Below are 13,233 nucleotides of genomic sequence, written 5' to 3'. Positions count from 1 at the left end.
AGCCAAAAGTGTTGAAAGTCACTATAATACCTTTCTTCCTTGTTTGGTTGATAGAGACTTTAGACTTTTGCAGTGCATTCGTCTCTAGCCCTGAGAAGGGCCCTTGTGGAAGGAAAACTACTCCATTACTCCTCCTTCACCTGTCTTAAGAAAGACAATCCATTCCCGCTCGACGCTCGTCGGCAACGATGTTGCTCCGATGACTACCAAACGAGAATTGAATGACAGAAAAAATAGATTTTGGTTACAATCACATGCAGTGTGTTTTTATTTATGTATATCTCAAAACAATGATTATGATTTGTTCATAATCGTAGCTGTGACAGGTGTCCTGATTTTCAACTCCGATCAGATGGAATCCCTGGAAAAATGAAAAAAAAAATTAATTATCAAATTTGAAGAACCGACCATGTACATTTTGTTCATTGGCCCAAAAATATTACCTGTTCAAAAGTTCAGGTAAAAAAAAATTTTTTTTTTCGAGATGACACCCGATCTCGATATTTTATGCATTTTTAAGTCATTTTCTAAATTTCATGTATCACCGGTAGTGCTCCCGTGGCCGAGTGGTTAGCGTCATAACTAACATGCCGGGTGTTCGGGTTCGATTCCCGTTCTGGTCGGGGGAATTTTTCGTCAGAGAAATTTCCTCCGACTTGCACTGTGATCACGCGTATACTAGAGCTTGCCACTCAGAATGCATTGCAAGGCGTGTTATTTGGCCTAGAAATCTCAACTAAGTACTAATAAAAATGACGCAAGTAATACTACGTTGAGACGGCGAAGTTCCTCTAGGAACGTTAGTGCCATTGAAGAAGAAGAAGAATGTATCACCGGTTGGTCCTAGGTAAAACATTATATATAGGTTTTCATGTTGAATCGTATGTAAATTCTATTTTTCTTATTACTTTTCTTAAACAGTCACGATTTCACAAAGTATTGAAATTTCATAAACTAAAAAAAAACCTATCTCTATTTTGGTTGAGTCTGAGACGGCACCACTATACGTCAAACTTTGTAAAATTAGAAGTGTTTTCCAATAAAAATATACAAAAAATATCGAAGGCGGGGTGTTTTGAGATATAAAAGTTTTTAATATTAAATTTAATTTTTGAGCTAGATTTTTTAACAGTGTATTCAAAATGTTATTTTTCCTAAATAGTTCATTGATTTTTCAACAACTTTGTCAAACATCATATTCCAATCAAACATCTTCATTTTGCGTTAATTTTTTTAAGGAAAGATCAATGATTTTGAATACACCCTTTTCAAAAATCGGTCGTAATTTGAATTGGTCATATGGCAATGGAAATTGTGAGTTTAGATAGATTCCATTATAAGTACCTAGTTTAAAAAAAGAATGGAGAGGGTCGAGTAGAGATGGGCAAAACAGTTCACTTTAATGAACGGTTCAGTCACTAACCATTCATCTAAGTGAATCAGTTCTTTTGAACCGTTCTTTCGCTCTTTCATTCAGCGGTATTAAGAACAACATGGAATGTTAGCTGGAACCCAACATCAATAGACCGCTATTAATTGATATCGTTGGATTGGATAGTGTACGTGTGGGATTTATAGTTTGGAAATTTAGTGGCTACTTCTTCTTTGAAAGTCGTTCATCGGTCGACAGAAGTATATGTAATAATTTAATGCGCACAAAATATGTGCGCAGCAGCGATTTTCACTAACAATCAATCATACAAACAATCACGATAACACGTACACGCAATAGGCCAAACAATGGATTGAAACAACAAAAAATTTTTTTCTCAACTTGCCTTCACTATAAGATTTTATGTTTACCTAATTCATGAATCACTCCAGCTTCTCCCAGATTTTCTCCTGATAATCAGGAAGTATATGAATGTTACGCGGAATTGAAACAATACATAACATTGAAAATATAGAGTTTTTAAATTACTGCAAAATGGGGGATTTGGGGCTTGGAACGGTACTATCCTTATGAGTTGTAGGGAGAATATCGATGCTCTCAATTGGTTCGGGGAAGGTTTCACATATGAACAAAAAATAGACCGGTACTTTCCGATAGATATCCTGGTCATGATGGATACAATCTCTGGGGTTCCAACCCTGTTCAGTTCAATTGCAGCTATTTGGAAGTCTGTTCAGCGACCACCGAGAAAAGTATCTCAACGTGGGACAACTAGTGACAACTAGTCAATGATGATTTCAGCTCCAACTGCACTGTGAATTGGGATCCGAAAACGTTGTGCGCCGAGCAAGTTCAATGTACTAAATTGAACAATTTTCTTCCACTTTAACACAACATCTCGCGACCTGAGATTACCGTATAAGATTCACATAGTTTGTTCAGAAACAGAAAATATAATCAACGGCTAGAATTTTGTACAATGAAACTCACTGTCAAAATCTAACAAAAAAGCCGCAAGCGATAAACAAAAGAATAGCCTCAACGGTTACTGTTTCATACTTGGATAAAAATAATAAATGGTTTGAACTATTTGTTGGGTGAAATCTGGCACAGGGATATTCGATAGCCACAGCCACTATTTGTATTCTCACGAAAAAATATAGTTTTCTTTATTATAATAGATGCGTAGAAATATTCCATTGATGGTAACATCGGTACGATGTATCGAGAAATGACTGAGTTATAACCTTAAAAATCCTATTTTGTCACATTTTTAATTTATTGATTTTCATTTTACACTCCAAAAGTGAAAACGATCAAAAAGTAATTGTTTTGTTCAGGATTTAAAACCATTTATGGGTATCACAAATCCAAATTTCATTCACAAAATCTAACATGGCCCTTCTTCTCATTCCAGTTACTTCGAGTTTCGAATCTGTGAGAACGTTAAAGCCAAACAAGAATGTTTGGATAAGCACCTGCTGAAAATTATAAGCGGAACGCCCAGCATACCAAATCCGAATGATGAGAAAACGCGTTTCTATCCCCGCAACGGCAGCAGGATCTACGACATGAAGGCGGAGCTTCCTCATGGTATACAATTATTTTGTTTTTTTTGAAAACTTGCTCGATTGATATTAACATTCATTTCACTTGCAGATCTTCGATGCACGAACTGCGTCATCCAGTGGAAATACGTCGCCGGTAATAACTGGGGTGTCTGTCCGGACGGAAACGGAGCGGTTGGCTGTGGTCCCCAGGAGGAATTCCGTGCCTGTGCAGATGTTTTGGTTGGAGATACCAACGATACCGGTACACGCTATCCCGCGCGACCAAGCCAACGACCTACGCCAACACGGGTGCCGGGTGCCGTTCCTGAGGAAGGAACCACGTCGATCGACGAGCAGAGCAACGAAGTGCCACAAGGGGTTCCATACATGGGACCTTTGGTCGCACTGCTGTCGCTTTTTCTGGTCCTATGTGCATTTGCTGCAATCTATATTTATCACTATCATGGGGGGCGCATAAAGGCGTTGATGCGATGGAACCGGGAGAAGAATCAAAAGCAGGCTCAGCACGCAGACCCAAACACGGAGAATTTCGTCGATTCTGGTAACCCACCGGTTCCTCCACCAAGAAGCAAGCGAATTTCCCAGCAAATACGAGACATCGAGGCAGATGAATCGAGCGTGCTCACAGGCAGTAGCAAAACGCCAGTTCTAACACCCAAATTAATTACCGCAGCAGATCCACGGAATGAGAAACCATCGTGTGGATGAATTGTTTTTTTTTTTTATTTTTTTTTATTTATTATAATAAGTAGTTTAGAAGAATTGAATAGATATGGACGATAATCGTCTGCACATTGACTGATGAAATCACTATTGATGAATCACGTTTAGCTGAGGTACAAACGTGAAATGGGCGAGAGTTTTGCTCCGGCTGGCTGTTGCGCAAGGGGCAGGCAAGCCGTGCATTAGCAGCATCAAGTTCATTGATTTACTTAAGTGCATACACAAATTTTGATAATAGGACCATAGTCGATGCGAAACAGTGAAATACACGAATGTATTTTTAAATTAAACGAAAACCAAACAGGCATTCAATATGCGAAAGAGAAACTTCCCAGTTCGATGCTTTCAGCACTTCGATGAGCTGCATACAAAGCAATAATTTGTTGCCAATGTAGAGTTCAATTATGTGAATGAGGAAAATTACCAGATCGGTTGTCTGAGTTGCTGATTTTTGGAAAAAAAAAATCAAAAGCTTCATATGCGTACAGTTTTGGGAACTTTTGTTTGGTTTTCATAAGGCATCTTTTTGTAGATGCATCTTTTTTTTTCTCTATTATAGTGACTATCGACACATTTCGGCTGGTTCGTCACTTTTACTTCCTTTGGTGGAAGAATGTCGGGAGTGAGAATAATTGAACTCGTGATCTCTGCGTGAGAAGTATGGATGTTACCACTACGCCAGATCGCCTCCACTTGTATTAGATGCATCGTGTTTATATACAGAGGACAAAAAAGGGCCGAATAGGAATTCAGCTGAAAAAAGCCAGAACCGCCGTTAAGTGGGGTATATTAACAAAAAAGAGTTCATGATATCCCTCATCTACTAGAGTTCAACGCTCATCGATCACATCTCTGGTGGATGCTAACTCAAACAGGGATCATGTTTACTGCGAACCAGGATCAGGAATTGGACCGTCACTTCTCGATTTCGAGAACCGTTGTTTGGATCACTATGACCGATGTCCGTCGTTTGACTTCCTCTTTTTCGAGGGTATGTAGTTAATGCGAAAGAAATTGCATTGCCGTTGTATCGAGCTGTGTGTGTCTATGTGTGTGAAATCAACACTAGGTACGAGTGATGTCCGCTCGTTGTGTTGTACTTGCTTACTCGTTCGCAACTTTGGTTTCATTCCATCTCATCAGTAGAAAGAAACTCTACTCCATACTCCTTCTTCCCTTGTCTTTCCTGACAGGGAAAGAATCCATTCTCGCTCGATGCTTGCCAGCAACGATGTTGCTCCGATGACCACCAAACGCGAAGTGGTGTGGGTTCAAATCGTGGATGGCTTATTTACACCAAGTAAGTTGAAAACGGTCAGAATCGAATGTATTAGTTGCTCGTTTCTGACGGCACGGTATGGTAAGCACACAAATCGGCAGAACCAATGTATGGGCAAATAGGAATGGTTCCAGTTTTCATTAATTTAAACTGTTTAGGGATGAGAGGATTGTAAGCATATCAAACGAATCTTAGAGAATTTCCGATTCGATTGGTATGCAAATAATCAGAAGCTGTTCACTGTGAAAATAATTATTAACGTAAACTTTATTTCAAAAAAACGTTACCTGTTTTCTGATTTGGCACCCCTATCCTGAAAGACGTAGTTCTACGTCAAAAAGAAAATTGCTGGCTGGGATTGGTTTGAGTGATTTCGAGACCGGAATCTGAACCATTAGTTACGCAAACCTGAGGTGCCAAACAAAATGATCAAGACGAAAAGAGCTTCTGCTGGAAGGAGTGAAACAACGACTTCTGTCATGTGCATGTCCACTGCAGGGCGACCCCGACGGAACCTGATTTGCCTAACTAACTCTCCTTGAAATTATGTAGATATACCTAGGATGTCTAGGATGTCTAAATTTTATCGATGATCAATCAAATCCAAGACGACAGAAATGGCGGCACTCTTGAACATCGAAAAAGCTTTTGACAATGTGTGGTATGATATTCTACCGTACAAGCTACATCAACATAATTTTTCAATCAGAATAATCCGAGGATAACTTCTCAACAGAAGCATCCTTAGGTCTATTCTTTATAACATTTATACATCGGATATCCCAACCCTTCCAGGTGATGGCGTTTTGTCGCAATTCGCGAATGATACTGTCATAATGTAAAAAGGTCGTGAGGGCCGCACAGTTAATAAAGGGTGTGTCACATAAAATTACATCACGGAAAAAAAACTGTAGAAATTTAATTTTTAGGAATTATATCTTCAGCTTTCGCTTATAATCAGATAAGAGTGTATAGATCACGTTGGCCATGCTTCACTGTCAATTTTTCGTAAATTTGGAAAAATGTCGTCGAACGAAAAAGAGCGTCGTGAATTAATCCTGCGCACTCATTTCGAGAATCCGGAGTTGTCACATCGGGACATCGGTAAGATGCTGGGAATCGTCTAATCCACGGTCAGCAGAGTACTAAAACGATACTTCGAGAACCTAACCATCGACCGGAAGGTGAAGAACGGCAAAAATGGATGCTCCGTCAGTGAAAAAGATCACAAGCGCGTAGTTAAGCAGTTTAGACGTGATCCGAGAAGTTCGGTCCGGGATGTCGCCAATAAGTCGAATTTGTCAAGTTCATTCGTCCAGCGGACCAAGCAGCGGGAGGGCCTGCGTACATACAAGGTTCAGAAGGCTCCTAACCGCGACGAAAGGCAAAACATGGTTGGGAAGACGCGAGCCCGGTAGCTGTACACCGAAATGCTGACGAAGCCGCATTGCCTGGTAATGGACGACGAAACCTACGTCAAAGCGGACTTTCGTCAGCTGCCGGGCCTGTTGTTCTTCTCCGCAGAGGACAAATTCAGCGTTGCGGAGGAGATTCGCAAGCAGAAACTATCCAAGTTTGCCAAAAAGTACATGATGTGGCAAGCGATCTGCTCTTGCGGAAAGCGGAGAGCCCCCTTCGTGATGACCGGCACGGTAAACGGCCAGGTTTACCTTAAGGAGTGCCTACAGACGCGCTTACTACCACTATTGAAGCAGCACGAGGGCCCGACCATCTTCTGGCCGGATCTCGCTTCGTGCCACTATTCAAAGAACGTGTTGGAGTGGTACGAAGCCAACGGGGTCACCTTCGTGCCAAAGGAAATGAACCCGCCCAACGCGCCGGAGCTTCGCCCAATAGAGAAATATTGGGCGATTATGAAGCAGGCCCTCCGGAAGAACCCAAAAGTTGTCAAATCGGAGGCGGACTTCAAGAGAAAATGGATTTCTGTTCAAAAAAAAACTACAACCTGACGTTGTACAGAACCTTATGGACGGGGTAAAGAGGAAGGTGCGAGCATACGGGCTTGGGCTCGAAGTATGAATAAAAAGAAAATGCCAAAAGTTGTTCAATAGTTTTTGTTTTACTGTCTAAAATTTTCAATAGGATCGGTCTACTGGGCGAATTTCTACAGCGTTTTTTCCGTGATGCAATTTGATGTGACACACCCTTTATAGTGAAGAGCTATTTTGTTTCAATATTCCAAATTGCCAAGACTTGTCCCGGATGATGATTATAGAATTCGGCTTGGAGATCATATTGTTCAGTGGTCCGAGGTGGTAATTTACTCAGGATTATCAGGACATTAGATAGACAACTGATCTTTAGATCTAATTCTAACAAAACAATTACAAAAATCCTCTATATGCAAAACTTCTAAACAGAACCTGAAGAATCAGTAGGTTGTCTACACACAAGTAAACTACACCTATGTACAGATTGAAACTCCAACGTGTGGGAAATAAGATTTTGAAGGTGATCCTAAGTCGGACGAGAACAAGCAAAGTAATAGCCTAACAGAATTCCTGTAATATAACAGAATGCCGCATGTATGGCGGCAGTCCTGCGCACGAATTCCCGGCACATGTTCTCAAAGCTATTCATTTACTTCGGTGCGTTGTCCTGGGTAGTGTTCAGAGATGCCAAACTTCTGATTTTCCGGTATTTCCCAGGTTTTTTAAGCACGTTTCCTGATATCCTAACAAACACTCAGTTTTGCCTGATTTTTCTGAAATGATCCAGGTTTTTCCTGATTTTTGAAATTTACCCTTATTAATAAACACTATCCGTAATACTATACTGGTTTCCATGCCCAAGTTTCCTTAGTTAGAAATGAGAACTGTCATAACAGCTGTACCTAATTCTTTTTTATCCATACACTCAAATGTTTCGTTCCTTTCCAAAACATAGCTAGAAAATTTCATGAACCTAGATTGTCCGACCAATTTATGAAATTATAACGAGATTAAGTTTGAGGAACAACTTTGCTTTATTGAAGGTAATGTGAATGCAGATGTAGCTCCAATGTTATTGATGTAGGAATACGTCATATTATATTTCATCTTTCAATTGAGTGAAAAAACATCCATCATTAGTAGTTGCTTTTGTCCGTACAAGAAAGCAATAACCTCTGCCAAAATTTTGGTCATTTTTGTTAAAAATTAGTTATTTTTCATGAAAAATCGGTGTCTGAAGGCTCATGAAAAACTGTAAAAAATGATATATCAGAGAACGGCTATGTAATACTTCAGATAATCAATTTTTACACGCTGAAAACAAATTTCAGCTATATCGGTCGAGTAAATCCTGAGACATCGATACACGGGGCTGAAAAAACATGGTTTCATGGTTTCGAAAAAACAGAACAAAAACGCGTTGAAAAACTCGTACAGCAATAGGTGACCTCATCTCTTTGGCTGCAACCTTCCACCGAAATTAAATATCGAAAAATCTTTCAGTACAACATGCATTTTTCAAAAACTTATCCCCTTAGAAAGCGCAAAAAAACGTTTTTTCGACTTTCCAGACCGGTTTTGCATTATAAGAACGCATACTGTGCATACGGTTGGAACAGCGTGGAGAAGCTATAGTGCAGGAGTGGCCAAAGCGTAGACCGCGGGCGGTAGTTCGTGTAGCTTTTCCTAGTCGCCGCCTGTCTGATATTTACACGTTACAAAAATCCGTCATGTACAAAACTGCCCATGTTTGTATAGGAGACGTTAACGACATAATAAACAAAATCGACTTTTTCGCTGTTTCGCATTCTACATAATGTAATACGTTTGCTCATCATGCAAACATTTTTTGTTCGAGAACATTTGAGCAATTTCAAATAGCTTCCGATCACTATTTTAAAAAATCACTATTTGTCCGCATAACAGACTGGAACTACGTCTACAGCTTTCATACTTCGTTCGAAAATCAACAATTGTCAGTATTATGTTCTATAAGCTAAATGTACATTTCAATCACATTCTTTGTAGAGTCCAAACATGTCTGTCACGATAGTGTCTTATTACTTAGTGTTTCCTAATAGATGAATATAAGAAACAATTGAAACGCTGCTCATATAATTACTATTCTCTGTACACTGCACTGCGATGAACAAAGAGAAGCAATTGTGTTTTTTAATGTTATAATTACCTAAATTTCTGCATTTGAATCTTCAAGTAGATAATGAAACAATCAGATCAGTAGTAAAATTAAAATAATATTGGGTCTTAGCATTATAACTCCTCGGAATCAACATTGAATTATTCCACATACTGCGCATTTATTTATACCGTTGGAGTAAGTCACTCCACCATCTTTATGCGATTGATCGTGATATCGGTAAATCATGTTGCTAAAATTACCAGCATTGCAGATTGCCTTTACAAATTCAATTAATTGAAAAAAAAACACGAACCTGCTGTTCTTATTATATCCCAGAGTATTCTTCAGGAAAAAAGTACTATCATAGACTCGCAACAAATCACCTTCTCCAGACATTATACTAAATTTCTTCCAAAACTTTTTGACTGTATCCGATAACAACTGAAACTACCGACGGAGACGTTTTGACTATTATCGGAATTGTAAATACTTACGCTACAAACAGAGTAACCTGATGATTAAGTCTAGCTGTGCGGACATATGTTCATTGAAACGATTGATTGTCCGCATAAATAGACGCAAGCGTTTTCCAAATGGAAAAAAATATGTTATAATCCGCAAAATCACCTAGGATCTCTTTTTGCCGATAATATCCTTCAACCGGACAGATCATTTCATCAGAAAGGGCCTGGCCGGGTAAGGGAGTAAAAAGTGCCCCCAAACCAAATCACTAGCTGTATGGCAAATATAGTAAAGGATATTAAATAAGAAATTTTGGTGGTTTATTTGAACCCCTATGTGGTTTGACGTAGGATCTATAGTGAAAAACGTACTTTTCGTTAATTTCACGCCATCCTCAAAAGATCCGAGATAAAAATTTGAAAAAAATACTGAATGTGCATCTTACTACGATGTATCAAAAAAAATTATCAAAAAAAAATTTCATCAAAAATTTTAGTACTAAAAAAAATAATGAAATCTTGAAAATTTTTTTTTTGGGATTTAGAGATTCAGTACTACTCTAATTCATATTTTAATGTGTTTCTACGGCTTTTCTAGATATGTGTGATTTTTTTCAGATTTTTTTCAGTGTTGCGCGGTATCAAAAAATTTTTTTTTTATGTTTCCAAAGAGTGGTTAGGTAAGGGAGTAAAAAGTGCCCCCAAACCAAATCACTAGCTGTATGGCAAATATTGTAAAGGATGTTAAATAAGAAATTTTGGTGGTTTATTTGAACCCCTATGTGGTTTGACGTAGGATCTATAGTGAAAAACGTACTTTTTCGTTTATTTCACGCCATCCTCAATAGATCTGAGATAAAAATTTGAAAAAAATACTGAATGTGCATCTTACCACGGTGTATCAAGAAAAATTATCAAAAAAATAATTCATCAAAAATTTTAGTATTAAAAAAAAATTATGAAAATTTGAAAATTTTTTTTTGGGATTTAGAGATTCAATACTACTCTAATTCATATTTAAATGTGCTCTTACGGCTTTTCTAGATTGATAAATATCGTCAAGCTGTTTTTTTTTAAATATCTAATAATAAAAATAAAATAATAAAAAAGAAAAATACACAGTACAAAAAAATGTTATAGATTTTCTGGCATTTCGAAATTTTGAAAAAAAATATAACTTTGAGACCACAAATTCGATTTGTTTTTTTATTTTAATCTTTCAATTGAAAACCACGAATACAATAAAATAATCGATTTCAAAAAAATAAAAATAATAATGCAGACGATGAAGAAAATTATTTTGTGTCACACAATGCTCTTAAAAATTCAGGAAAAATTACGCCACATGTAGAAAAAAGACACATACGAACGCATTTAAATAAAAATTTGAGCAGGAGTGGGTCTCAAAGTTATATTTTTTTTTTCAAAATTTCGAAATGCCAGAAAATCTATAACATTTTTTTGTACTGTGTATTTTTCTTTTTTATTATTTTATTTTTATTATTAGATATTTAAAAAAAAACAGCTTGACGATATTTATCAATCTAGAAAAGCCGTAAGAGCACATTTAAATATGAATTAGAGTAGTATTGAATCTCTAAATCCCAAAAAAAAATTTTCAAATTTTCATAATTTTTTTTTAATACTAAAATTTTTGATGAATTATTTTTTTGATAATTTTTCTTGATACACCGTGGTAAGATGCACATTCAGTATTTTTTTCAAATTTTTATCTCAGATCTATTGAGGATGGCGTGAAATAAACGAAAAAGTACGTTTTTCACTATAGATCCTACGTCAAACCACATAGGGGTTCAAATAAACCACCAAAATTTCTTATTTAACATCCTTTACAATATTTGCCATACAGCTAGTGATTTGGTTTGGGGGCACTTTTTACTCCCTTACCTAACCACTCTTTGGAAACATAAAAAAAAAATTTTTTGATACCGCGCAACACTGAAAAAAATCTGAAAAAAATCACACATATCTAGAAAAGCCGTAGAAACACATTAAAATATGAATTAGAGTAGTACTGAATCTCTAAATCCCAAAAAAAAAATTTTCAAGATTTCATTATTTTTTTTAGTACTAAAATTTTTGATGAAATTTTTTTTTGATAATTTTTTTTGATACATCGTAGTAAGATGCACATTCAGTATTTTTTTCAAATTTTTATCTCGGATCTTTTGAGGATGGCGTGAAATTAACGAAAAGTACGTTTTTCACTATAGATCCTACGTCAAACCAGATAGGGGTTCAAATAAACCGCCAAAATTTCTTATTTAATATCCTTTACAATATTTGCCATACGGCTAGTGATTTGGTTTGGGGGCACTTTTTACTTCCTTACCCGGCCAGGCCCTTTGCATGGTTATGCTTGTAGGCAAAAAAACAACAAAAATGCGTTTTCTCAACACTAATGGTGTTGTCGATTACATCTCCTATGCAATCATGGGCAGAAAAGGAGTCGTTCCCGCCTGTTTCATCACCGGGAATATGTGATAGTCGCTAGGGGCGAGGTCTGGCTAATAAGGAAGATGCTCGAACGCAGACCATTTGAATTTTTTCAATTGATCTTGAGTTACGCGAGCAGAATGGGGTCGCGCATTATCGTTGGATAAGGAACACTCCTTTCGTCAATAAAACTGGCCTTTTGTTCTTAATCGCGGTTCATAATCGGTCCAAAACTTCACAATAGTACGGTGATGAAACAGGCGTTCGGCGGTCAACGATTTGATAACACTGAACAAATTCGTGACGCAGTTACATCGTACTTCAAAAAGAATGGACGCTACGCACTTCGCGCTCGGAATAGAAAAACTCGTGCCACGCTATGAAAAATGCCTCGAACCTTACGGCGATTATGAAGAAAAATAGAAAATAAAACGTAGACCCTCGTAATTGAAAAAAAAAATGTGATGACTCCGAATGTACGAGGGCAGTCCGATAAGTACTTAGCCTACAAACAAAAATTTCTGGAAAAGTGGCGATTTATTCCTCAACACAGTCTCCTTTTAGCCACGCCCGCTTCCACACACGATCACAACAAAACTACGAGTCGGATTCGGCTGAAATTTTGACAGTAGCCGTTTACAAGAATGTACTAGACGATAAGTAATCTCTCTTGTGATACTGACACCATCGGGCGATGAGGCTAAGTACTTATAAGACCGCCCTCGCATAATGCCGACATCTACCATGATGTGGAGCATTTTACTCAATCATTTTAGCAAGCCAAAAATCAAAAATCAAAATCATTACTAGATATTGTTTGAATACTTTGTGCTGCTTATTCTCAAATAAATAATTTGAAATCGAATGAGAATTACAATCAGTCATGCCTGACAGCACTTCCATTCACACGTATATCTCGGGCTCATGAACTGATTTGACGAATGGACTTTTTTCTTCTCGCTGTATGCCTTCCATTCGGTTGAATAAAAGCTCCTTCATTCAAACCGCTTATCATGTTGTTCTTTGAGATCTACTTTTGTCCTTATCAATTGAAGCAGTGATCGAGATTCAATTGACACTGGAGTTTGTTTTCAGACAGAAACAGTAAACAGCTGGTTTGAGTGAAACAGCAGGTTGGACGAGAATGTTTTTTATGAAACGTTTTTATTTAGCTTTACCTGTTTGTAATTTGAATGTTTGTAAGGAGTGAAAATAAGCTGTGAATATATTTTTTTTATTTTAAAATCCAATTTTTTA

At 37.5% G+C, this 13,233-nt stretch overlaps 1 protein-coding gene across 2 annotated transcripts in view; it reads left to right on the top strand.

The window, feature by feature from the left end:
- LOC129776450 (uncharacterized) overlaps positions 1-3,975 on the top strand; it is a 46,828-nt gene extending 42,853 nt beyond the window's left edge. For both annotated transcript variants that reach the window (XM_055782104.1, XM_055782105.1), the window contains exons 3-4: positions 2,811-2,986; positions 3,053-3,975. In XM_055782104.1, the coding sequence (XP_055638079.1) occupies positions 2,811-2,986; positions 3,053-3,672 (796 nt within the window). In that variant the 3' untranslated portion in view covers positions 3,673-3,975. The remainder of the gene's footprint in view (positions 1-2,810; positions 2,987-3,052) is intronic.
- The last annotated feature ends 9,258 nt before the right edge of the window (positions 3,976-13,233 follow it).

This window comes from Toxorhynchites rutilus, chromosome 3 (genome assembly GCF_029784135.1).
Source record: "Toxorhynchites rutilus septentrionalis strain SRP chromosome 3, ASM2978413v1, whole genome shotgun sequence".
Lineage (NCBI taxonomy): Eukaryota > Metazoa > Arthropoda > Insecta > Diptera > Culicidae > Toxorhynchites > Toxorhynchites rutilus.
The sequence above is the reverse complement of the archived record's forward strand: the minus strand, read 5'-3'. Positions and strand labels throughout refer to the sequence as shown.